Below are 26534 nucleotides of genomic sequence, written 5' to 3'. Positions count from 1 at the left end.
GGAAATGGGGGGTTAGAATGTTGGCCGACTGATGCTGGAGCTACTACCCAGTACTGTCTCCTCATATCAAGTAACGTTCCTAGGCCATGCTAGCAGATAAGGGCCCAAGTGAAACCCAGGTAGTCCCTGACATTTAAGCACTACACGGACTGGCTATAAGTAGGTATACTGCTAATCAGGATCTATAGGTTAATTTTCATTTCTGATTATAGAGTGGCAAGGTACATATTGATCACATAATTTAGGCTTGCCTAAAATGTCTAGGTTTTTTGGTTTTTTTGGTTTTGGTTTTTTTTTTTTAATTAAAAGCAAGGGTCTGATCAGGAGACTATCTTTTTATATACTGAAGGCCTTGACATGAACCAAAGCTGCCCTTAGGGCTTTCTTGGTCACACACATGCACACACACTCACACACACACATTTTAATTATACCCATTAGGGATCCAACCTTGGACACAGGGAGACAAGAAAATGACAAAAGCGTGCAGACAATAGTAAATTCTGGTTTATAGTTGTGAAAAGTCAGTGAGGATTAGCTCTGAACACAGAAAATGAAGTAATCAGGAATTCACTTCTGATTTCCACCGCCAGCTTTTCATGGTAAACTCCTCCAAGCCCTTTCATGTCATCTTTAAAATGGGAATAAAATGTCTATGACCATGATCCAGACTATATAAAACTATGGATTCTGAAAATACTTGGTGATTTCCTCTTTACGAGACTTGTAACTGGCATCATGCCCAAATAGACCTTTAATAATAATTTCTGAAGAAGATAATTTCTGAATACAATAATTTTCAAGGAATTCTGATGAGACCCAAAGTTTTTTCTGTAGGGGACAGACTATTAGCCTCCTCCTCTTCCTAGACTTTGCCCTTGTGGTTGGAGGGGAAACTTGAACTCCAAAATCAATTCTGGCTTCTTTCTTTCCCAGACCCAGGGCAAAGCAATCTCACAAGTATTGCTGTTGATCATTGGAAAGGCACTTTCTCTGTGCAGAGTATTACTGGCACTTTCCATGGGGGCACTTCTACCGCAGGAGTCCGATGTTTGAAAGATGCTGAGAGATGGAATGCTGCCTCCAGCAGATGGAGAGGAGACTCAGACCAGCGTGGTCCCTCCCAGCCACCCTCCCTCCGGGATTAGCTGCCCCCGGCACTGCTCAGGCGTACCCAGCCCGTGCGGTCCCTGCTCGCACAGCACCAGTCGCCTCTCTGGAGCGCGGACGCATTCACTAGCCCGCGGCCCGCAGAGCCGCGCTGTCCGGGGCATCCGCGCGCACGGTGTCCGCGGACCTGGGACCTCGAACCCCGGACCGGCGCGAAAGCCACCCGGAACGCTTGCATTTCTGTATGTGCTGATTTCACGTTTTTGTCTTGTCTTTCTTCCTTGAGCGGCCTGCTGGTTACTTTCAGTCTTAGTTAACCAAAAGGGAAACGCCGAAGAGGGGAAGCCCTAAAGAATGATTTAGAGGCAACCCAGCCGCCTCTCCAAGGAGAGGTGTTCGCTGAGAGACTCTCCCCGTCCCCGACGCTGGCCCCTTTAAGAAGCCAAGTCAGTCCTGATGCTGCTGCTGTTTGTATTGCTAATCCCCAGGAGCCCCGTTTAAAAAAGGGGGGGGGGACCGGGCAGCTGTCTCTTTAAATGTGATTTCCTTCTATTGTATTTGAATCGTGATCAGGAAAAAGGAAATGAAACCAGAGACAGAGGGAAGCTGAGCGAAAATAGACCTTCCCGAGAGAGGAGGGAGCCCGGGGAGAGAGGCACGGTCCCCTCCCCGCCCCCAGGCCGCCGCCCCCTCCTTGCCCTCGGCCGCGAGCTGCGCGCCGCGACCCGGGTCGAAGGTGCGAGGGACTCGGGGCGGCCGGGCGGGCGGGCGCGCACGATACCCGCGGGCGGCGCGGAGCCGGTGACAGCGCGCGAGCCGAGCCGGACCTGGCGGCGGCGGCGGTGGCGGCGGCGGGACCGGGATGGAAGGTTAAGTCCTGAGCAGCAGCAGCAGCTGCAGCCGCCGGGGCCAGGCTGCGCGCCCCGGTCCCCGCCTCGGCCGCGGCGCGCCGGCAGCCCGGTGATTCGCTCTCTCTCTTTGGCGTTTGAAGGGAGCGCGGTGACTGTCCTTGAGCGCGGAGGGGCGAGCTCGCCGCCGGAGCGCCGGAGCAAGAGGAGGCGCAGGAGCGGCGGCGGCGGCGCCCGAGCACCCGAGGGGGTCCGAGCCCCGGCAGCCGGCCAGCCCCGCGCCACAAAGGGAGCGCCCCCGCCGCCTGGCACGCCACCCCCCTCCCCAATGTCCTCGGCCATCGAGAGGAAGAGCCTGGACCCGTCTGAGTAAGTGTGGCTCCCCTGCCCCTGCCACCCACGGAGACCACGGCCTCCCGCCCCGGGGCTGCAGGGTGGCGCGGGCGGCGGGCAAGAAGGCTCCAGGTGCGCGCCCGCAGCGTGCCCTTGGCTCCCTTTGCCTCGCGCGGGGCTCCCCCATCCTCGCGGGTGGCTCCGGGGGCACTGGGAGAGGGGCTGGGCGCCCGGCGGCAGGGAGAGGGGGTCGGCCTGGCACCTCCGCGGGCCCCTCCCGGCTACCTGGGACGCACCTCAAAGCCACCGCGGGCCAGAAAGTTTGCACGGGAGCAGGCACAGGGGGAGCTCGGAGGCGCGCAGGTGCAGTCCCGAGAGCGTTCTGGGCTTGGTTCTGCTCCCTTCTCCCCTTTCGCTTTCGCGGTCCCCGTTCTCTTTGTCCATTTGATCCTGGAAAGGGGGACATAACAAGTGGAGGCCTCCCGAGTCCCCGACGGCCCCCGTCGCGGTGCGCAGGTGGAGCGGCTGCTCGCGGTGCCAGGGACGCGCGCGTGAGGGGGTCCGAGCGTCCACCTAGGAGCTCTCTCTGGCCTCCAGAGACTTCCGAGCCCTTAAATCCGGAGTTAATTTGGGTACATGTACCCCCTCCCTTGGGGTCCACTGATGGGGGCCTGTGAACCTCAAAAGTTAGTGCACCATTTTGTGTTAGGTGAATTCTGGGAGCGGTGGCTCATAGCATTTATCACACTCTCAAAAGGGTTTGGGGTCAGGGAACCGGAGCTCTAATGAGCATTTGCCGCATTTGTTTCCTGAGCCTTGTACTGGTTTGGAATGTTCCCCTGTTCCCAACCTATACCTCCAACCCATTCTTTAGCGTTAACAAGGGGAGAAAGGGTTGTTTAAGATATCATTTTCCCGTCAGCGCAAATGCCCTTTTAAGATTCATTAGCTGTCTGGTATTGAGAATTTTTATTCCTTTGAAGTCCCCATCTAATCCTTTGAAGGGATTTGTTACACAGACCAAAGGAGCTGGTTAATGACTTGTCCATTTGTGCTTTTAAGAGGCATTTGTTTTCTCTTCTTTTCTTTTCCTGCTTTAAAGGAATTGTGCTTTCCTGATTGAAGTCTCTCCCTCCCCCAGTTTCAGCCATCTATGGTGTTTATATACCTGGGCTTTACCCTCAGTTACCAGCATAAACACTCAGCATGCTCTTATAAAATACAGGAAGTCCCATGATCCAGTGAGAATATAAACATCACTATTCAATCTTGAAGGCTCAGACACCAGTTCTATAAGGGGCCAGGTCTGTACTAAGGAAAACACAGCTTCCTTCAACAAATGCTCAGGAGAAAAAGACCATTCATTTTTAAAAGACTATATCTCGGCAGACACTGGGTTTAAAGGGTGGTTTGCACACTTTTTTATAAACCTAGGATGACAACTTAGCCCTGAGTTTTCAGAGCCTGGGCGAGACCATAGTAATGCAATAAGAGTGAATGGGATGAATTGGTGCCTAATGCCTTTTCCATCAGCAGAACTTAGTCACTAATCCTTTTATTAGAAGATAAATCTGGAGGTTTCAGTTCCCTGAAGGAGGTTTGCTCTTTTCAAAGTTTGTGCTTTTTCACTGAGATTAGAAAATTGAAACATCCTAACCTCAGAGTACAGCAGGCACCCTACTGAAAAGAACACTCCTCCTTCACTTCACTGTTTGCCCCATAAAGACAGGCTCTAACCCGAACAAGCTAGTTGGGAAATTACTTGGAGCACATCCCACTCCCTTCTTTTATTGGAAATTGTTGAGACATGATCCCAGAAATCCAGGCCAAAGTGATACTCAGTTGTAATATTCAGGATAGGCTCTAGGAGAATATAAAATATTAATATGAGGGTGAATCCCACCCATTCATTACGTTGGAACATCCATGAAAGATAATGTGATATTATCATTAATTACAGAAAGCTAGATAGAGCCAGTATCTTATCCTGTCCTTTCCTATCTCATCTCGGGCCGTCACAGTGGCTCTTCTGCTTCACACTTCTACCGTGGAACGCTGTCTTCCCAGACGCTTCATGGTGTACGTACTCAAAGCCAACTTGGGTCATGAGGATTAGCATCTCCAATGTGCAGATACAAGCTTGCCTAGGCATTTGCAAATGAAACATAGAGACGGAAAGCCTGCCAGAATTCGCGAATATAGAGATTTCCTATACGATGCATTGGGCGGCCCCTACCACCCACCTGTGAGTAACACGAGCAATTCGTTTTAGTTCCAGGCAGTTTTGCACCAGCAAAGTGCAAATTCTCCTCTTTCACAGTTGGTTGGCAGCACCAGCATCAGAGCATCGAGGGTGGTCGAGGTTCCACGAGTGTTTCTGAAAGCCCGAAGTCAGACCGTGGGCCGTGGAAAGAGAAGACATGCATTTCTGAGTTGACGCATGTGAAAATGCTGGGGATATTATTTTTCAGAAGGGAGATTGGGAGTCCTTAGGTATAACCTGTGGAAACAAAGAAAAGCAAGTCGGGCTTCAGCGAATTCTTAAAACTATTTTAAGTCTTGAATTTTTAAAAGAAAACGGACTTCGGTTTCACATTTTCTAATTCTAAAAAGGGATCATCTTAGGAAAGACCCTGGCCCTTGGTCTACAAAGTGTGGACTTGGCTTCAGTATTCCTAAATACTCAGGGAGGTGTGTGCTTTCTAGAAAGAGACACCTGAAGTTGTCAGTGTGTGTGATCCACACTGATTACCTGCGTCTCATCGTCCCTAAGTATAATGGGTGCTGAGCTCTGTGGGCACAGACCAGTCAGGACACAAGGTCACCTGGTAAATCAGCGTGAGCGAGAAATAGGAGACAGATTTATACCCTCAAGGTACAGAGGAGGAAACTCCCTTTAGGAATCCCATGGTTGGAAGCAGGTCCATTTTTAAAAACATAATGGGGGGGCGCCTGGGTGGCTCAGTCGTGAAGTGTCCGCCTTCAGCTCAGGACCTGATCTCAGGGTCCTGGGATTGAGCCCCACATCGGGCTCCCTGCCCCACTGGGAGCCTGCTTCTTCCTCTCCCACTCCCCCTGCTTGTGTTCCCTCTCTCGCTGGCTGTCTCTCTCTCTGTCAAATAAATAAATAAAATCTTAAAAAACAAAACAACAAAACAAAAACATAATGGATTAAAAAAAAAAGATTTGTGTTTGAGTAAGGTTCAAAAGAGTGCTTACTCATTAATTGTTACAAATCAACAGGTATTAGGTTTTTCCCGTGTCCCGTTCGGTGCTGGAATAGTTTCTTTCCACTCTCTTTTATTTTCTTTTGGCAAATAAAATTACTTATTTTAAAACATACAACAGTAGTATTCAGATTCCAGTGAAGCAAAGTGAACTGGAGACGCTGACTTTTTAACGAAGGAACACATCTCACAGTCTCGCCATTAACAATTGCCTGGAGAGAGGTTCCAGAGTCTGTTTAATTGCCTTCCACTCTCTTGAAAATAATCATTAGCCCTTCCTCATTTTCTTCCCTAAATCAGCTTTGTCCAAATCAGTTTTGCTGTTGTAAATATTGTCACATTCAGAAAGGTCTATTTAGTGTCCTTTATAAGTCTAACAATGGCCCTAATACCTGGGATTTTTCTTCAAGGATTCACTCAGTAGTAAGGATGGGCTGTGAATTTCTGTTAAAAAACTTAATAATAATAATAATAATTTTAAAAATAAGAAGAAGAATTCCTATTACATCCTGATGGAATTTTTATTTGGGAAACAAGAAAACAGCCTAAGATCACCTTTGATCACTTTCTTCTTTCTTGCTCACTTCTGCTTTTCATGCAGTTGGGAAGGGCTTGGGTTAGGACGGCACAGAGATTCAACAGGAAACTTGCAGGTTTTTAGCCCGCTGGGTAGTGGGCTGAAGCAAGCGACTCTTCCAGCCCGGAGTGCCTCCTGTGGGGTTCAGCAGTGCCCTTGAGTCTAGGCCTGGGAGCAGGGGAAAAAAGGAGAAATGGCGAGATACAGAAGGAGAGTAGGAAGGGAGAGTGGAAAAAAGAGGGAAAAAAAAAAAGAGAAAAAGGGTGGGTGCGGAGGGGCCCAGAACGGTGCGGGGCTGTGGGCCGGGGTGCAGAACCACGTGCATTTACTTCCATAGCATCGAGGGTGGGAGGCCTACCTCTCTTCTGTCCTGACCCAAGCTAGCTGGGCGCCCCCTCTGCCGTCTGGCCTCCGGATGCATAGTCCTGTCCTTTCTCCTGTCTGCGAACTGTCCTGAATGGCCCAGAGAGATCCCTCACCCCTGGTGCTCGCCGCGAGCTTATCCCTAATGCGGGGTCTCCTTTCCAGGGAGCCAGTGGATGAGGTGCTGCAGATCCCCCCATCTCTGCTGACATGCGGCGGCTGCCAGCAAAACATCGGGGACCGCTACTTCCTGAAGGCCATCGACCAGTACTGGCACGAGGACTGCCTCAGCTGTGACCTCTGCGGGTGCCGGCTGGGCGAGGTGGGAAGGCGCCTCTACTACAAGCTGGGCCGGAAGCTCTGCCGGAGGGACTATCTCAGGTAGCCCCCCTCCACGCCCCGGGGCCCTGAGCAGGGAGGGGGACAGGCTGGGGTCGGCGAGATAGCAGGGTCTCCGTCTAGCCCTTCCGCTCCTGCCACCTGCCCAGATGTCCAGGCGGGAGGTTGCGTCTCAGCTGCCACCTGCAGAGAAGTAGTTGGCATCTCTTCCTGTATGAGAGGGCGTATTCTCAGGGACACATTCCCTTGTGGTCAAATACTAAGTTCTTAGAGATGACAGAGTGATAAACACAAAATTCAGAAGAGTAGTTGGGGGGGCAGCCACGAGGGGAGGGGGCTGGGGAGGGATACACCACTGGGCGCTCCAGAGGAACCAGGAACGTTGGAGTTGACCAGTTGGACGGTGGGTTCTTAGGTGCGCACTTAATGCTTCAAAACCTACATATAGGTTATAAAAGATTCTCTTGTAGGAATCTAATATTCTGTGATTTAAAAGGCCCAAGCTTTTGACTCTGAAGTCAGCTGTGGGTTGGAGTCCCAGCACCATAGCTTTCTTCGCTCTGTGACCTTGGGCAAATTCCTTAGCCTTCCTCAGCCTTGATTTCCTCCCCTATAAAAATGGGGTTAATAACAGCACCTGCCTCCAATGAGGAGGTGAGGGCTTGATGGGGTAACACATGGAAACTACTTGGCTTGGTGCGTTACCACCAGTTAGATGTTAGCTGCCCTTGTCACTAACCTTCCTGACATTATCATTAAGTCGTTTCCCACCTAATGAACAAGGATATGGAAGAACGGAAGGAAAAAAATAGGAATGCTACAACACCCCATGAGACAGCAGCTGAGGACATGTCTGATGCTCCGGGTCATACTGTTGGCCATGTGAATTTTCCGGCGCTCAACGAGTGCCTTTGCCCGGAATGATCTAGCATTTCCAGTTTCATATTAGCTGCTGCGGAGGTAACTCTGTGCCCTCTACTGTCAGACCTGCTCAGCTGTAGAGCTGTCAGTGTTTTGCCATCTTCCTGTGGCAGAGGGTCTGTCGAGCATGCAGCCCTAATGCATTAGGACCACCCAACCCAGGGAAGCTTGTTTAGACTTCAGTGCCCTTGGCTGCCAGGCTGCTTCTTCCTCCCAAACCTGCCCTCAGAGCATTTTTACATTAAAAAAAAAAAATGAAGGCAATTCCACGGTGAAGGAAGCTTATCTGTTTACCCAGAGACAGATAGAATACGCCTCCCCCCCCCACCAAATTCTCTGATAAAGTCCTTGCAAATTTGTTGGTTCAGAGAAAATAAGTAGAGTTTTCAATGATCATGATTATAATTTTGGTCCATTTTTTATTAAGTTACAAGAAAATGGAACTGGGATACATAGAGACCTGATTTTGCTGGCTACCAGTTTGCCAAGTCCATGCAGAAAGCAGACGGGTAAATGATTCCCATTGGGCCCCCTGACTACATCCCTGTCAAATCATTTGAATCTTATTAAATGAAGTGCAGATAGAGTAAGGTCAGAAGAGCCCGGCTTCTCCCTACCTCTATGGTTTTATATAACGTTCAGGAATAAACCCGCTGCCGCCTGGTCTTGTTCATCTTTTGCATTTTTAAAAAGAAAGAGAAAAAAATTGTCTGGGAGAACCCAGTGTTAATTAACTTGCGTCTTGGTGACATGAAATAATTCTTCTCCTTGCTACATTCCTAGGCAACATGTTAATTAACTCTGTGTTAGTGCAGGCGTTTCCAGCCATCCTTTAATATTTATATTATTGTTATTAAAATGGGCAGGAGAAAGCTTAAGACATTGACACCTCTTGACAGAGGAGAAAAACCGTTGTGTGTGTGTGTGTGTGTGTGTGTGTGTGTGTGTTGCTTCAGGGATGGTCCTTTAGCAATGGAGTTGCTTACTTACATTCTTAACATATCTGGCAGCATCTTTTAAAAAGGCGATAGTGAATAAATGGGGGGTCCTCTGATGGGGTTCAGTCCTTCTCCCCCACCCTCAGGGAACTTCTCCTGAGGATTGCCCACGGCTGACCCGCCCATTATAGTCCTTTTCAGACTCAAATATTCATGAGATCCCAGTGCAGAATCTAAAGCCTGCTGCTCACTGCTGCTGGATTGTGTTACTGGGAACCTAACAGTAGCTGTTCATGTCAGTCCAGGGCCCCCAGATTCCATCGGATCCCTTTCTACCAATTTTTGTGCGCAGTGCACCCTACCTCCCAGTGGTTTTAGTTGCAACAGCCAACACCTGCATCTGTTGGAGATGAAGTGTGCCCACTGCCCCCACACTGCCAGCGGACCTTAACATTGACCAATGACCGATGATTGGCACTGTAGGAGCACCAAAGCCTTGCAGCCTTGCCCAGAGCCAAGCGGGCTTGGAGGAGACGTAACTTACACACGCCTCCGAGGCCCTGTGCCACCCTCCCCGCGCTCCCCTCTGAGGGCCTCTGCTGCAGATGGCAACTTTGCTTGCCTTCCTCCCCTTCCATCCAGCTTCTTGCCTCTCACTGGCTTCCCCTGAGAATATATCCTTAATAATTCCTCTCTTCATGGTCTGCTTCGGGAATCTCCAGCCTACGGCACCAACTCCTGGTGCCAGAGGTGAATGCTGAAATTAGATGTCAAGCCCTGGCTGATTTTTCCCCTCAGGAGAATCTCAGGATAGTAGAGCTGGGAGGGGCTGCAGGGGGCCTTTTCTCCCAGCTTCCGTGCTGTACAGCTTACGATACAGAATCCGAAGGGAGGATGTCATTTGCTCCGGGGTACCTGGCTAGTTAGAGGGACCTGAACTTGCCCCCCAAAGTCCTTCCCCTCATTAACTGGCTGACGTGCATTGTAATTTACCCCCAACTTCTCTTTAATAAATGCTCTCCTTCCTTAAGGGTCACACACCCCATGTGTTGGCTCCAAGCCATGCACACTGTTTCATTGAGTCATTTATCCTTGCTCGGTACCAAACTCAACTTACTGAGCAGTCGGGAAACCAGAAGGGGCTTTCGCCTCTGTGACCTCCAAGGTGGCAGCTTCCTACAGCTACTCCGTCTGCTAGGTTGGGACAAAATGCCCCCCCCGCCCCAATGAGTTTGCTCCCAGGTGTTGCCTCGAAAACACTGAGAGATCCGCAAAGGCAAAGCAGGAATCAGAAATTCGCGGGCCCTGGCTCTCACTGTCAGCCCTCTATCCACAGATGGCTTCTTCTTGATTCCGTTAACTCTGCCCAGATGTTTCCAAATTTGTCAGCGGCCCCTGTCTCCCCTCCAGCCTCTCAGAATGTTCCCATCGATTCTCTGCTATCCTGAGGTGAATAAGAACTTCCAATAAGAAGCAGCATTAACCTAAAACTGTCCTAAAGGTTCGATGTGGAAGGGACGTGTTGTCAGGCACGTGTGAAAGTGCATTCCTGTAGCGAGTGCACCTGACCTGTGCTGGAACACAGCCAGTGTTGGTTAGCCTTTGATGGTCGGCGCTTTGACAATGCTCCGTTTGATCCTTCTCGTGGCCCCGTGACGTAGCTGCTATGATCACTGCCACTCCAGAAGCTCAGAGGAGCCCGAGGTCCCACCGTGCTCGCTCCGTCCTCAGGGCTAGTCCTGGTCGTGCATGATTCCACTCTGGCAAGCTGATTGCAAAACTTCAGCGTGCATTGGACTCACCTGGAAGTGCTGCTTCACACACCGGCCTCACCGCCAGAGTGTCTCAACCGGGAGGCCTGAGAATGTGCATTTCTAGCAAGCCCCCAGGTGTGCAAATGCTGCTGGTCCCAGGACCGAAGCTTAAGCACCACCGCGCTGGGCCCCACCGAGTTGCCTCTCCCACCTTGACACAGAATATTGCTTGAAATAAGTGACTGACTGAGACAGGGGATTCTTGATTTCAGTGTCAAAAGAGAACTTTCTCCTGAGACTCACGCCAATGGGGCAGCCAAGGACCTTGAAGTAAACCCTTCCGTTCAATGTGGAGAGATGCTGTTGGTCTCCCAGATCTCTGAGGCACGGTTCACGGCACCGAGTGTCTTCTGTCAAATCCCTTGTCTCCTAGAAGCTGGGGCCCCAACCAACAGTCACATGGGGGTGGCCGTTGCAGCTTGTGGAGGACTTGGAGACCAGCCCTCCCCACGGGTGGGAGCAGTGGCTGTCGCCATGATAGAATCTGGGAACCTCGGGGGCGCCTGGGTGGCACAGCGGTTAAGCATCTGCCTTCGGCTCAGGGCGTGATCCCAACGTTATGGGATCGAGCCCCACATCAGGCTCCTCTGCTATGAGCCTGCTTCTTCTTCCCCCACTTCCCCTGCTTGTGTTCCCTCTCTCGCTGGCTGTCTCTATCTCTGTCAAATAAGTAAATAAAAAATCTTAAAAAAAAAAAAAAGAATCTGGGAACCTCAGAAAGGTGCCCATTTCACCGCATTCCTGCTCAGCTCCCCCTCAGAGGGCCCCCAGAGATTTACTCCAGCTCTTCTTCTAAAATGAAAGCTCCCCTGGGAGGGGACACACAGTACATGCTTAACCTCTTAATTCACATCACTTCAGCGAAGTCACGTCTTCACAGACGAGGGGCCCCAGGGCAGCCTAGAGCAAGGAGAGCTCAGCAAAGGGGCAGGTTGTGCAAATACAGATGCCACGGGTTACGGCCTCATCCCAGAGGAGCCCCTTCCCTCTAGGAAAGATTCCGCCAGCCTCCCTGGACCCACCTCTCCCTTGTTTCCTGACAGGCTGGCAGGGAGCCTCCCTTATGGAACCCATCCTTGAGCCCTTTCTTCCAGTTTTGTTTCTGCCAATGTCTTCTTTTTTTAAAAAAAAAAAGATTATTTATTTATTTATTTGACAGAGAGAGACAGCCAGCGAGAGAGGGAACACAAGCAGGGGGAGTGGGAGAGGAAGAAGCAGTCTCCCAGCGGAGGAGCCTGATGTGGGGCTCGATCCCATAACGCCGGGATCACGCCCTGAGCCAAAGGCAGGCGCTTAACCACTGTGCCATCCAGGCGCCCCTCTGCCAATGTCTTCTTAGCTTTTCTTTCCGTTTCTCCCCCAGGCTTTTTGGCCAAGACGGTCTCTGCGCGTCCTGTGACAAGCGGATCCGGGCCTACGAGATGACGATGCGGGTGAAAGACAAAGTGTATCACCTGGAATGTTTCAAATGCGCCGCCTGTCAGAAGCATTTCTGTGTGGGCGACAGATACCTCCTCATCAACTCCGACATAGTGTGTGAACAGGACATCTACGAGTGGACTAAGATCAATGGAATGATCTAGGTCAGAGTCCCCCAGCATCTCTTGAGGGGGGGCGTATCTCACTGAAGTCAGTGTCTCCGTGGGGTCTTCACTCTTGGGCACTCTGGGGATATGAGGGTGGGATGAGGCATTTCTTAGGGGATGGTGGAACCTCCCTGGGCACCAAGACCCGGCATCCAAATGACAAAAATGCAAGGGACAAGACTTAAATCTGACAGCCTTTAGGGAGACCTTATGGACAATGGCCACAGCCTAGCCATAGTAACTGCCACAGTTCGTGAAGGAAAGGAGTGTTGGGGGGCAGGCGGGCGCTTGCCTTCATCCTAGAACCCCACATCTACAGAGAGGGACTTGTGTAAAGACCCCTTAGGACCTTGACCCTTGAAAACTAGAGATGTGCAATTGATTTCTTTTCTTCCTGGCTTTTATGACAACCCTGCTCCAATCACTGTCCTCCACACAAAGGAAGGACAGAGAGGAGAGCGGCCATCCTTTTTCCTTGGCCACCTTCCCAAGGCCTTCAGCTTTGGACCCAAGGGAAACTGCATGGAGACACATTTCAGTTGAGAATGGAAATGGCAACTTTTAACCAAACAATTATTTAAAGCAATGCTAATGAATCGCTGTTTGTAGACACCCTGGTTGGGAGGTGAGGAGTTCCACAGATTGTTTCTATACAAATGTAAATCTAAAAGCAAAAGTTGTTCAACTATTTTATTATCTTAGATTATATCAAAGTATTTGTTGTGTGTAGTTAAAAAAAAAAAAAACCCTCTGAGGACAATAAAAATGACAGACTGAAATGAAGTGTTGTTTACTTGATTAGACTCCTAATTTGGGACGGCAGGAAAATGGCTTTTTTTCATACTGTAAAGGAGAAGTAAATAAGCGATTTACTTTGAGGTCAAATAAAAGCTTCCATTTACTGCTAGGGTTTATACGAGGCAGGCACATTTCTGTATTACTAGCAATTATATAACAGGTCATCGTGTACCTCAGAGGGATGTGGAATAATTAAATTGTTATTGTAAAATGTGCATTTCACTTCTGCGTTGTATAGAATGAACGGAAGGCAAGATCATTGCCTTTGGGAAACCTGTAACCTAGAAAGGACACAAATACATAAAACAGATTCCCTTTGGGAGAGAAGGTAATTACCTAGCTTGAAATGTGGCAAAGATGCTGAGCTTGACACTTCGATTTTCCAAGACGTGTGTCTCAGGGTATTTTATGACAAGTGGTTAAGAGGACCTTACTTTGAGGATTTAAAGCAAGCCATCTTGGTTTGTGCCTTCGCCTTCCACCCTATTCGGGCCCCCATGAACTGACTCAGAGCGCCACCTGCCGCTCTCCGCTCGCTAGTTCAAGCCGGTCCCAAACCTAGATGGATATACTTCTCAATTGTTTCATAAAATTATTGGCGAGCACCAAGAAGTCTTAACGTGTTTAATTATCAAGACATCAGAAATATGCATCTTATGCTACAGTTCATTAGCCGTGGTATTCCTTTAAAACCTCCATCACTAAGGTTTGTATGGGGTTTTTTTTCTTCTAGAGAAATAATTAAGGGACGGCTCTTGGTCTATCAAATACTAAAAGTGGTTGGGAAATTTGCTTAAGGTGGCCTATTTAAAAGAAATCTAATTATATCGCATTGCAACTCAGGTGGTGGTAACTTGCTGCCGGCGAGGAGATGTTCTAAGTCAACAAAAAGGGATGTGGTTTTCGAATTGTGGTCCCTGAACCAACCGTATCAGCATCACTTGAAATGAAGTGATTTACTAAAATTTGTTTAAATTAAAAGATTAAACTTTATTAAAAGTTATTAATTAAAAACGAAGATTCACAGGTTCTGCCTCAGAAAAAGTGAATCCGAAACTTTGGAGAAAGGGCTCAGCAATCTGGGTCATTTGAAATGACCCTGGACCAGGAAGGGGGTGACAAGGCAAGAGCAAAGACTCAGAGACCTTGACCTTGCAGGGCAAGTAGGCAGGTAAGCCCCGAGTTTTTAGGGTGGTGGTAGGCTTTGTCTGGAGATGGACTGGGGCCCAAGGGGAAATAAATAGAAGAGATGAGTTTTTTTGCAATTTTGAGAACGAGTGGCAAATCAAAATCAAAACCAAGGAACCCGGGGGGGGGGGGGCGGGGAGCAAGATGGGCCTGGAACATCTCATTATGCCAGCAAGCAAGGAAGTACTAAAAAAATGGGGAGGGCGGATATAGGAAAGTCACAAGCACGAAGAAGTCAGGTGGAAGCAGCTATCAGTGGCCAAATCTGGTACAATTTGACTAACAAAATAATTAAGGACAGTAATGAGTTATAAACCACTGGGGGGAAAATAAGAATCTGTGAGTTCATACCAATAGTAAGTAAATAGAGAAAAGGGAAGACTTGCTCACAGCAGAATCTTGAGTGCCAGCTAGTAAATGTGAAGACTATATGGGAGTTGGAAGGTTCAAACAAGAATCACTAATAGTTGCTGAATTTCAACAGAGAAAGAGCAGGATATTTGCATGGTCCTGAAGTGCCTTCCCATATATTTATTAGTTGCAAGGAAAAAAACCAGTAATAACACAGTGGAGAAATTGGGTAACACCTTGACCAGGTGATCAGTGAGGGGCAGATGGACAATGTGCCTCCAGATGTGATTCTCTGTAAGGGACACATCACTCATTTTAGTATTCCGATCAAGAATGCGTAACCTGAATTAAATTATGAGACACGGGGCGCCTGGGTGGCACAGCGGTTAAGCGTCTGCCTTCGGCTCAGGGCGTGATCCCGACGTTCTGGGATCGAGCCCCACATCAGGCTCCTCCGCTAGGAGCCTGCTTCTTCCTCTCCCACTCCCCCTGCTTGTGTTCCCTCTCTCGCTGGCTGTCTCTATCTCTGTCAAATAAATAAATAAATAAAAATAAAAAATAAAAAAATAAATTATGAGACACATTATCACACAAACTCAAAATGATGAACAATGTATTTTTTTAAAAGGTGGGGGAAGAAAGGGGCGCCTGGGTGACTCAGTCGGTTAAGCATCGGACTCCTGACTGAGGCTCAAGTCTTGACCTCAGGGTTGTGAGAGGGAGCCAGCTCTGCGCGCAGCATGGAGTCTGCTTAAGAGTCTCTCCCTCTTGGGGCGCTTAGGTGATTCAATGTTAAGCGTCTGCCTTCGGCTCAGGGCGTGATCCTGGCGTTCTGGGATGGAGCCCCACATCAGGCTCCTCCGCTGGGAGCCTGCTTCTTCCTCTCCTACTCCCCTTGCTTGTGTTCCCTCTCTCACTGGCTCTCTCTCTCTCTGTCAAATAAATAAATAAATAAAGTCTTCAAAAAAAGAAAAAAGAGTCTCTCCCTCTCCCTCTGCTCCTCCCCCCTTGCTCATGCTTGCTCTCTCTCTCTCTCTAAAAAAAAGGCGGGTGCAGAGGTGGACTCTATCCTCAAAAATACCAATGTCATAAAAGACAAAGAAAGGGTGTGGCAATGTCCCAGATTCAAGAACGCTAAGGACACCTGACAACTAAATCTGATACGTGGCCCTTTACTGAATCCAGTCCTAGAGGGAAAAAACACTCTGAAGGACATCATTGGGTCAACTGATAAAAATTGGAATATGAAAGTGTAGGTTAGTTCAAAGTATTGCACAAATATTAAATTTACTCATGTGATAATTATACTGTGGTTATGTAAAAGAATACCCCTACTATTAGGAAATACACACTGAAATGTTTAGGGGTAAAGGGTGATGATGTAACTTATTCTCAAGTGATTGAGAAAAATATATATGTGCGTATGGGGGGGTGAATAAATAGTAAACCAAATGGGGTGAAATGTTAACAGGCGAATATACATAAAAGATATACATGCATAGTATTTTTGCAACTTCTCTATAAGTTTTATATTATTTACAAGTAAAAAGTTTTTTAAAAAACTCGGGAATTTAACCTTTATTTGGGGCTTTTGGTTCAATTAGGAGAATAATAGGAGAGATAAAGAGAGGAAAAAGAGATTTTAAAGTCAGTGATATACTATATCCATTTGTCACAATTTTAATGTACTTTTGACCTTAGAAATAAAGGTCGTGCGTCTCAAGCAAGCAACGACCCCAAACACACACATACAATGTGAATGATATGTGTAGAAGGATTCACTTCACGCCAATTTCGGAAACAGGTTATTTCTCAACCTTCTGAAATGAGCTTACTACAGATTCTGCATTTCCTTTGTAATTAGGATCAAGATTTAATCATCTGGCTCTGAACTGTGTGTATGATAGGACCAGGAAGCTAAGCTGTAATGTTTTGTACACAGATCTAAGAATTGAGTTAAAAGAAGTTTCAAAGCAGTAAGGTCACTTCCGTTCTCTCCCAGTAGCTATGCATTAATTCTCCCATAAAATCATCATTTCTCTGAGTTAATAGAATCTTTGAAGCTAAATCAAGTCAATTTCCATTGTCACATTGTGGAGCTTTTGAACTGCGCTCGCTGAATTATCCTATTTGATGGCTGCCTTGAAGATGGCTTTGTGGGGATCCTAAGAAAACCCCCAGCAGCAGCTTCTGTGTGTCCCAGCCTTTCCACCCCACCCCATTCATCTCATTACTTAATGGCAGCCCAAGGCAAATAAATGCCCACCCCTTAGATATATAGTAGGTAAAACAGATATCAAGGTAATATAATGCGATAGAAAGAACACAGAAATGGGACACTAAAAATCTGATTTTGCCTCTAATGAAGGGTATGTCTTTAAACAGACCTCAGTTTCCTCATTTGCACAACGAGGGACTTACTGTAGATTATCTCTCGGAAGCTGCTACTCAAGATGTGATTTACAGACTGTTAAGTATGGACATTGGGATTAAGGGTTCGGAATAGCCAGTCTCCAAAATGCCCCCCAATGACTCTCGCTTATGTTGTCTCATTCTGCATCACGTAGGGCTAACCTGTCTAACCAACAGGAGGTTGCAGAAATGACGGAGTGTGACTTCTGAGGTTACATCATAAAAGACTTTGTGACTTCTACCATGCAGTCTCTTGGTTCACTTGCTGTGGAGAAAGCCAGCTGTGATGCCGTGAAGATGTTCGAATAGCCCCACGAGCAGGTCCATGTGGTCAGAGACTGAATACTTTAAGTTTGGGAACACGTCAAGGACGCCTACTATCATAACTTCTATTTGACATTGTACTGGAGCTTCTAACCAATGATGTAAGGCAAGAGAAAAGACATAGAAAGCATATAGACCAGAAAAGAAGTAAAATTGTCTTTTCATAAATGGAATGACTGTTTACGTAGAAAATTTGAAGGAGTGTCCAGGAAAAAGAAGGAGGAGGAGGAGGAGAAGAAGAAAGGAAGAAAAAAACCCAACTAGAATTAATAAATTTAGCAAGGTAACAGAGTACAAAAATCAACAGTATTTACATACGCTAGCAAAGAGCAATGAGAAATTGACAATAATTTTAAATACCATTTAAAATAGCATAACAATATTAAACACTTGAGGATAGATTTAACAAAATGTCCAAAACCTACACTCTGAAAACTGCCAGACATTGCTGAGAATAATTAAGGAAGACGCAGGTAGATGCAGAGCGCAATACCATGTTCATGGATCTGAAGATTTAATATTGTTAAGATGTCAACTCTCCCCGAATTGGTGTATACAGTCAACACAATCCCAGTCAAGATCCCAGGAAGCTTTTCAGAGGATAGGAATTCCAAAGTAGTTCTAAAAGTTGCATAAAACGCAAAGCATCTAAATAAAAAAAGAATCCTGGGGGCGCCTGGGTGGCGCAGTCGTTAAAAGTGTCTGCCTTCGGCTCAGGGCGTGATCCTGGCGATCCAGGATCGAGTCCCACATCAGGCTCTTCCGCTGGGAGCCTGCTTCTTCCTCTCCCACTCCCCCTGCTGTGTTCCCTCTCTCGCTGGCTGTCTCTCTGTCACATAAATAAATAAAATCTTTAAAAAAAAAAAAAAGAATCCTGGAAAAAAACAAAACCGGGGACTCACCTACTCATACGTACGCACTCACCAACAGTACGATATTGGTGTAAGGATACAATGGAACAACGTAGACAGCCCAGAAATAGATATACGTATATGGTCATTTGATTTTTGACAAAAATGCCAAGGTGATTCATTAGGGTAATTCAAATGGTGGTGTAATCATTGGAAATCTATATGCAAAAAAGAGAGAGAGAGAGATGTCTCAATCCTTCATGCCATACAAACTCAAAATGAATCATAGACCTAAATGTAACCCATAAAAATATACAACTTCTGTAAGACAACATAAGAGAAAATCTTGCAATCTGGGGGTGGGCAATGATTACTTAGGTGTAATATAAACAGCATGAATCATACAATAAAAAATTGACAAATTGAATTTTATCGACATTTTAAAATTTTGCTTTGGTATCCAAAGACACCATTAAGAAAATGAAAAGGCAAGGTACACACTGGGAGCAAAATACTTGCAAAACATGTATCTGATAAAGGACTTGTATCCTGAATATATACAGAACTCTTTCAATTCAAAAATACAGGACAACTCAACTAAAATGGGAAAAAGATTTGAATAGACACTCGCTAAAGAAGGTATACAATGGAAGACGACTCAGCAGTAAGTAGTTACTGATATATGCCATGTGAATGGGTCTCAAAAGCGTTTATTTTTTCAAAAGCATTGCTTTAAGTGAGAGAAGGCAAACCCACCAATGTATTGATAAACTTTTATCCATTCGTTACCGCTTTGTGACTGTCCGATGTACAAGATAGGGGTGCCTGGATGGCTCAGCCTCCGACTCTTGACTTCCACTCAGGCCATGATCTCAGGTCTTCCGATTGAGTCTGCATTAGGCTCAGTGCTCAGCATGGATCCTGTTTGGGATTCTCTCTCTCCCTCTCCACCTCCCCCCTCCCCACCTCCCACTCTCTCTCTCAATAAATAAATAAAATCCTTAAAAAAAAAAAGAAACAAGGTATATTTTAAATTATTTCTTCCAATTGTAAAATTGGAACAATAAAATTCCCACCTAGCTACATCACGGGGCTGTGAAAATAAATTAGAACAGTACCTGTCACATAGCAAATGCTACGTAAATGGCTGCAATTATTATTTACATGTTCACATTCTGAGAACTAGTTATTAAATTAATAAACAGTCAAAATGATAAATTTGCCAAATTCATCTTAAAGGAGTATGATTTTTGTAGGTGTAGGAAATGTGGAGTCAAGATACCTGGGAACGGTCCATCCTCCTATTAGTAATAAGTGGTCAAATGAGGTACTAGGATCCGGGAACTGGGGACCTAGAGGGCAAGACCAACACTTTCCTATTCTAGATGGAGAAAAGGAAAACCAGAGAAAGAAAGGCTACAATGGCAAACCTGAAATCCTGACCAATAGCTCATGGTCGCTGTCCGGGGTTCCTCTCCAGAATGCTCAGCCATGGGTAAAAAGGCTTTTTTAAAAAGTGCTTCAGAAAAGCCAAACCCACTACACACAAGAGGCAGTGTGAGCGCTGTATTGGGGCCAATAAAGTCCGAACCTGCCGGTCGGTTCCCGGAACGGAAACGACAACGGGCACCAGCAAGATGCCTTGTGGTTTGAAAGGTAACGGGCCCCAGCTCACCAGATCGCCTGTGATTCCTGACGGAATCCTCCCAGCTATTATACGTTGGAAAGACACGAACGTGTTCAGCCAACAAAGACAGATTCAAAAGAGGCAGCAGCAAGTTCTGCTTGCACGGCCACCGATATTCAAATGTGCTCCTCGGAGCTGTGTCTAATGTCAGCATCATGTTTTTAAAGAGACATATCCGTTTCAGTCAAGGCTTTTATTTCACTTTCCCCATTCTTCAGTGCCTGGACTAGGGAAAGGGCCGGGGTGGGGGGGAGAATTACCAGCTACATGACTTTTTAATTTAATGCCCTTGAGTAAGGGCAACGGCACCGGGGCGGGACAGAGATTTCAGGACGGAGAACAGTTGTTAGCACAACATCTTCCATGAATATGGGTTGCAGCAGCTGTCTCGGCCATCATCCTGTCAAGGTAATGCCTTGCTTCCCATTGTCATTGTATCTCTGAATCAAATTATTTGAATTCCAGACACATCGACAGCACACTGAAGGGCCCCTGCCAATTTTTGCAGCTCGCTTGGAAAAGAGCATCATGAAGCATTACTCATTTATACGACTCCCAGGCTCCTGTTGTAAATTCAGCGTGCAGGACTGCCTCCAGGTGCGGCCCTTCAGCTTAGCTCTCTAATCCTGTAACCCTTTACCACCAGCTCCCTCCCATCGATGTGTGCCCCCCTCCCCCCCAAAAAAAACCCGGGCGAGGTCTTCTACCTCTTTGAGCTTCTGTTCGGGCAGATGGAGTCCGGGCTGCCAGTGCTGGTCTAGAGACCGAAGCCGGCTCTGTTGCCTGGGTCAGCCCACAGCGCACTGAACTGTCCCCACAGCCACCTTTCCAGCATTTTCATACAGATAGAATCTGGCTAAAATGAACAACTGTCCTAGAATAGTGAAGCGGCTGATGATGGCCTCATGCCTTGTTGGGATATGAGGGAGCCATTAGCAAGCGTGGGGGTTTTTTTCCTTAAAGATTGTATTTATTTATTTGTCAGAGAGAGAGAGAGAGCACAAGCAGGGGGAGCGACAGGCAGAGGGAGAAGCAGGCTTCCCGCCGAGCAAGGAGCCCCATGCGGGACTTGATTCCAGGACCCTGGGATCATGACCTGAGCCGAAGGCAGACTCTTCACCAACTGAGCCTTCCAGGCTTCCCTGTTTTTGAAAATATTTCTTTTGTGACTTAGGAAAAATCTTACAATAGAAATTCAAAAAATATAATTTGTATAATTCTGAATCTTATGTATGTTTCATATATGCATGTAGGTAGACCTACGTACGTAGTTAACTCGAAGAAAAGACATCAAAATTAACTGATTATTTTTTTCTTCTTTATCTTTTCCTACATTTTCTAAAAGAAATAGGTATGACTTTTATATTCAGGAAAATAAATGCTGCATATAGAGAACATTTCAATCAAGGGTGTTTTTTAAACAAAACGACTGTTTCCAAAAGCTTCACTGCACAGTCGGCCTGGAAGCCCCCTGCATGGAAGAGCTGCCAGGAGGGGGCTCTCCAAGCACAAGTCTGGGGTTCTAGGTCAGAAGCTGTGTCCTGCAGGACCAGCAGTGACCGCATTAGTCCCATCAGATTCTCTCCCTTGAACTGACCCATACAGAGAAAGTAGCAACAGCAGAAGAAGAAAAAGAGGAAGGAGAGAGGCAAAGAATGAGTTACTCGCATGGCTGGAGTGTGGTCGGCTGGAAAGGGAATCGAGAAACTTGATACCCGGAGCTGCCCAAGTCCCGAACTAGCTTTCCATTCTAGGATTCTATGCCATGCAGGCTCACAATTCCTATTTTCCCCATGAGGTCTTGGTGGTTGGTCTTCCTGGGTATCTGGGAGACAGACCCATGGCCAAGAATCCTGTTTCCTTCGTATCATGGGTATCCTTACGACCACCTATGTGGAGGCCAGATTATGTTTTGATTCTTTTAACTGCACAAGACCGGAATCTCAGGCTACAAAACCTTGAACCGGGCAAATGGGTTTCGCCTATTATTTTATTCTTTATTAAGTACACTGTCCAAAGCAGGGCCCCCACCTGGTCCTACGGCATTTTGTACAAGTTCGAAAAAGCTACCCCTTCTTCAAGTTCAAAAAAGTTATATTAAGGGGCACCTGGCTGTCTTAGTTGGTAGAGCATGCCACTCTTGATCTCAGGGTCATGAGTTCGATCCCCACGTTGAAGGTAGAGTTAACTTTTTAAAAAAAGTTATATTAATTATTTCTCAACAGTAACAATTACTAAAGAGAAAGTTATTCTATGTAAATTACACAAGTAAATGATTGAAGCTTAAAGTCACTTGGATCTAATAATCTGTCATAAAATAGACATCTTGCCTTGGAAGAAATAACTGTTTTTGACAGTTCCAATGATTATTTTTTTATAGCTCATATTTTATAGAAATGATCAGATGGGTAGTCATTCTTATGGAATTGTGGACTTCACCTTGGTTTTAACACATTTAATTTCGAGATGCCACTTTCTTCACCGATATTGATATTGGCAAAATTAATTGTACCTTGAAAATTTCAGTTATTTGAAAATGGATCCAGTAAATTATTGTCACAAAACATTGCAATATTTTGGTGGGAGGTAGTAGCTTTTAAAAAGGTAATTTTAGATTGTTAGTTTTTATACATTGATGAAGAATGTCTAAAATTCTTTAATAATGCTCATCAGTCAATTTCAATTACACATTTTCACCCAGCTTTGGTACTTCATATTTATAGTAATTCTCCAAATCATAGAAGAAATCTAGACCCTTGCTACTGCAAGCACCTAGGATCAGGGCATCACCAGGAGCTTGTTAAGGACGCAGAATCTCAGTTCCTACCCCAAAATTACTGAATCAGAATTTGCATGTTTATAAGATCCCTGGATGGTTTGTAAGCACATGAAAATTTGAGAAGTACTGATCTAGGATTCTGAAAGAAACATGATATTCTTTCAGCTATATAAGCCTTTTAGATAGTTTTTGTTACCAATATAGAAAAAAAAAAAGAAACAGATTTTGGATCATAGGTGGATTGATTGTGGAAATAGCATTTGAAATGAATCTTCCTCCCCTCTCTGATATTTTTACTTTGGAGAAGTTGGGGTCAATGTGAAGAAATTGCAATTTGTTTAGTATCAATAATATCTTTCTGTAATTATCTTTCTATAAATTAATTTTTCTTGAGTGATTTTGTCCATTATATGCTTTTAAGGCAATGATATTCATTGACTTTGGGTTCCTGTCTAATTTTGCTAATGTAGTAAGTAGTTCCCCTTATCCGCAGAGGGATATGTTCCAAGACCTCCCAGGGGATGCCTGAAACCGTGGATAGGACTGAACCCTATATACACTATTTTTTCCTATACATATATGCTTATGATAAAGTTTAATTTATTAATTAAGCACAGTTAAGAGATTAATAACAATGACTAATAATAGAACAATTATAACAATGTACTATAATAAAAGTTATAGAACGGTGGTCTCTCTCTCTCTAAACGTCTTACTATACCGGACTCAACCTTCCGATGATAAAATGCCTAGTGATGAGGTGAAGTGAAGGGAGTGATGAGGTGAAGTGAAGGGAGTGATGAAGGTATTGTGACACATCAGAGTTAGGCTACTGTTGACCTGGTGATGAGTCAGAAGGATCATTTGCTTCCAGATGGCAGTTGACTATGGGTAACTGAAACACAGAAAATAAAACCACGGATAAGGAGGGACTACTGTAACTTTTTTTTTTTTTAAGATTTTTATTTATTAGAGAGAGAGGCAGTGAGAGAGGGAACACAAGCAGGGGGAGTGGGAGAGGGAGAAGCAGGCTTCCCGCTGAGCAGAGAGCCCCATGCGGGGCTCGATCCCAGGACCCTGGGATCACGACCTGAGCCAAAGGCAGACGCTTAACGACTGAGCCACCCAGGTGCCCCTACTGTAACGTTAATCTTACCTTCACTCCAAATTAGTCCTGAGCAGTGCATGTTAAAGAGGATATTTTCAAAAGTACACTTTAGACTTGTATTTTTAGAATCTATGTTTTTATTCATATCATCAATATGCACTGCATACTCCCCCTAATTAAGTTTTAGTAGCAAGATGGCATCTACTCAATTTTCCCATCTCATATTCAACAATGATTTTAAATTTTATGTTCCGTAAATGCATTTTCGATATACTTCAACATTTGGTTGAAGCAAAAAGAGTAGTTATATAATTTCTTGGATGATATAAAAAATTCAGTGCTGTCAAAATAGATTTTTGCTGCATCATTTAATACCACATGTAAAGAGGATGCAAAACAAAAAATCTAGAATGCCCTAGAAAATATTGAGGATCTTCTGTAGCGACCCATTGTGTTCTCTACACATGCTTGTGGCATTGTTGTATCCAATTTTTCTTTGGAATCAGGTTTTATAAGTAGTCTTCTGAAAATACATATATGCTTTCTTTTGTCTTGTCATCTCGTTACTCTATAACTCCTTTGTCCAAATATTCATATGTTTACTTTTTGGAAGTCCACAGACCTAATCACATTATATGTTCTAAGTGGCTCATGCCAGGAGCTGTATCTAAAATAATCAAATAATATTTGCATTTCATACCTTTTTCAAAAGTAATTCATTCATTGCATCTGCCATAATTTTAATTACTTGGTTTTATGTTTCATGCCCTAAAAATGTATAATACGATTCGTTAATCGATGTGCCCTTATGTTACTAGATTTTGTATCATTTCTGCCAAAGGAAGACAATTCTCATCATTGTATTTGTAGTTTCCTGGATAATCTTCCCCCTGGTGTTGCCCTGCCAAAAGTGTGTGCTCTCGATGTGGTTTCTCATTTGCATGTATCTTCGTCTGCATCCCTCTCACTATACTGTCTCTCAAATCATATTTCAGGGGCGCCTGGGTGGCACAGCGGTTAAGCGTCTGCCTTCGGCTCAGGGCGTGATCCCGGCGTTCTGGGATCGAGCCCCACATCAGGCTCCTCCGCTATGAGCCTGCTTCTTCCTCTCCCACTCCCCCTGCTTGTGTTCCCTCTCTCGCTGGCTGTCTCTATCTCTGTCGAATAAATAAAATCTTAAAAAAAAAATCGTATTTCAACTTTGAATTCTTAACACTATTGCTGAAATGCATTTTACCTTCTGTTCATTAGTAAAAGGTGATATATATACTGCCAATCCTAGCACACGTTTTCATTCCTCAGTTGATTTTTTCCCCAACTCTGAAGAATTTGCCATACAGATAAATCACAGAAATCACTGAGATAGAATCATATGGAGTTTTTGATCATTAGTTAGAATTTATAAATAAATAATTTCTGAAAAATTCCTACATGTGCTGATGACAGTAATTTGACAAAATGTGGTGAAACCTTGATGAAATTTAATGAAAATAAATTTAAATGAAAAATTAAGTTTCTTACACAAGACAGACAAAGTTCAACCAGATTGATGTTAATATTCAAATTGTTAAAATATTCAAATTATGTAGCCAGGTACCTGGATAGGCAACATCCAGTTTAATGTTTTCTTTTTCCCTTCCACTTTTCCCCAAAATTAACCGGTTATGCTTGGCATAAATATTCATGGTAAACTCACATCCTAATCCAGCAGCCTTTGCCCCCACCCCCATCAGTCTTTTCCAAAAATGTATCCAATGATCTAAATTATTGTTTGTCATTTTCTTCTGTTTTCTGATTCTGAAACTAATTTTCAAAACTCTTCCATAGTGTCTGAGCAAAAAATCAGCAATGAGTATTTTATTTTAGAACTTTTATGTATGTAACATACAAAATACATATCTAACAAGCTGCTAAGTATTGTCAAGTGTTAACATTCTTATTAACAGAATATCCATAACAGTAAGCAATTGCTATTATGTAATTACCAGATCGTTAAATAGATATCTCTGATTTATGTGCATTAATTTATTTTGTGGATTATTTGAGCATATGTAGTTTGCTGGTGATTCATATGTAATGAAAGTCCTTGTAGATTTACACTGGGAACTCAGCAATACCTTTTGAGTACAGCAGATAAACAGCAGAGGACGTGATGCAAATGTGAAACATTAAATTAGCCGGTGTGCTAGTAACAATGGGATTTGTTTTTAAACCCTCGCCTATCAGCATATCAATTAGAAAAGCGTTTTCTTGTTTAGAAGCAGAAACCTTTTCAGATGACGTTAGATCTGTTGTTGGTTTTGATTACTGACTCATTTCTCCTTTGTGCACGGAAGCAGAACAAAATACATTAATCCTCTTAAAACAGATACTTTACTGCCATCTGCCGGGAAGTTGTAATAAACATACAAGTCGCCAATCTTGGCAATAAGCAATATTAATAAACACACAGAAATTTTCAGAATAATAAAGACGTCTGATGTGAATGGTGTCCCCTTGGACGAGTACGTGTGTGGTGCCCAATGGTAAGAATCCTACGTGGCTGCCCCAAACCCCAGTCCACCTAGATTTTATTCTTTTTGCTTTCCAACTTCTGCCAAAGGAGAAAAATTCCAATTGTAAAAACATTCTTGGGGCCCGAGCTGGTGTTGCTTGTTTGTACTATGGGCTGAAAAACACTGGAAAGGGATACAACTTACAATCTGACTTCTACAGAATGACCACTCACTCCAGCAAGTTAGGCTAGGAGTTCAGGGTTTCCGTCACTAGCCCTAGAACAGACGACAGAGTTGTACTTGGTCTCCTTGTGGCTAAAACCATTTGACCCTGTAGGGAGTGGGAGTAGAAGAAGGGCTGAGCCCAGGCAAAACATCAAAGGGAAAAACCTCTTCCTAAAATAAGGGATGAGCCAGCAGGATCCCTGAACAAAAGAACTTTAGGTGGAGGTGAGGGTGGGGAGGGAGCTTTACACGTATTAGTT

General features: G+C 45.2%; 1 protein-coding gene across 1 annotated transcript; it reads left to right on the top strand.

The window, feature by feature from the left end:
• Nucleotides 1-1957: 1957 nt before the first annotated feature.
• LMO2 (LIM domain only 2) lies at nucleotides 1958-13065 on the top strand. Its single transcript, XM_057317455.1, has 4 exons — nucleotides 1958-1979; nucleotides 2102-2327; nucleotides 6624-6839; nucleotides 11834-13065. Exons 1-4 carry the CDS (start codon nucleotides 1973-1975, stop codon nucleotides 12051-12053), a joined length of 669 nt encoding a protein of 222 aa, XP_057173438.1. The 5' UTR covers nucleotides 1958-1972; the 3' UTR covers nucleotides 12054-13065.
• Nucleotides 13066-26534: the final 13469 nt, after the last annotated feature.

The sequence above is a fragment of the Ursus arctos genome, unplaced genomic scaffold, assembly GCF_023065955.2.
Source record: "Ursus arctos isolate Adak ecotype North America unplaced genomic scaffold, UrsArc2.0 scaffold_23, whole genome shotgun sequence".
Taxonomy (NCBI): Eukaryota; Metazoa; Chordata; class Mammalia; order Carnivora; family Ursidae; genus Ursus; species Ursus arctos.
The sequence above is the reverse complement of the archived record's forward strand: the minus strand, read 5'-3'. Positions and strand labels throughout refer to the sequence as shown.

What these genes read in the sequence shown, in the direction of transcription:
- LMO2 (XM_057317455.1), top strand. An exon ending in AAGAGCCTGGACCCGTCTGA is followed by an intron (nt 2,328 to 6,623) that starts GTAAGTGTGGCT and finishes TCTCCTTTCCAG; the next exon opens with GGAGCCAGTGGATGAGGTGC. An exon ending in TGCCGGAGGGACTATCTCAG is followed by an intron (nt 6,840 to 11,833) that starts GTAGCCCCCCTC and finishes TTTCTCCCCCAG; the next exon opens with GCTTTTTGGCCAAGACGGTC.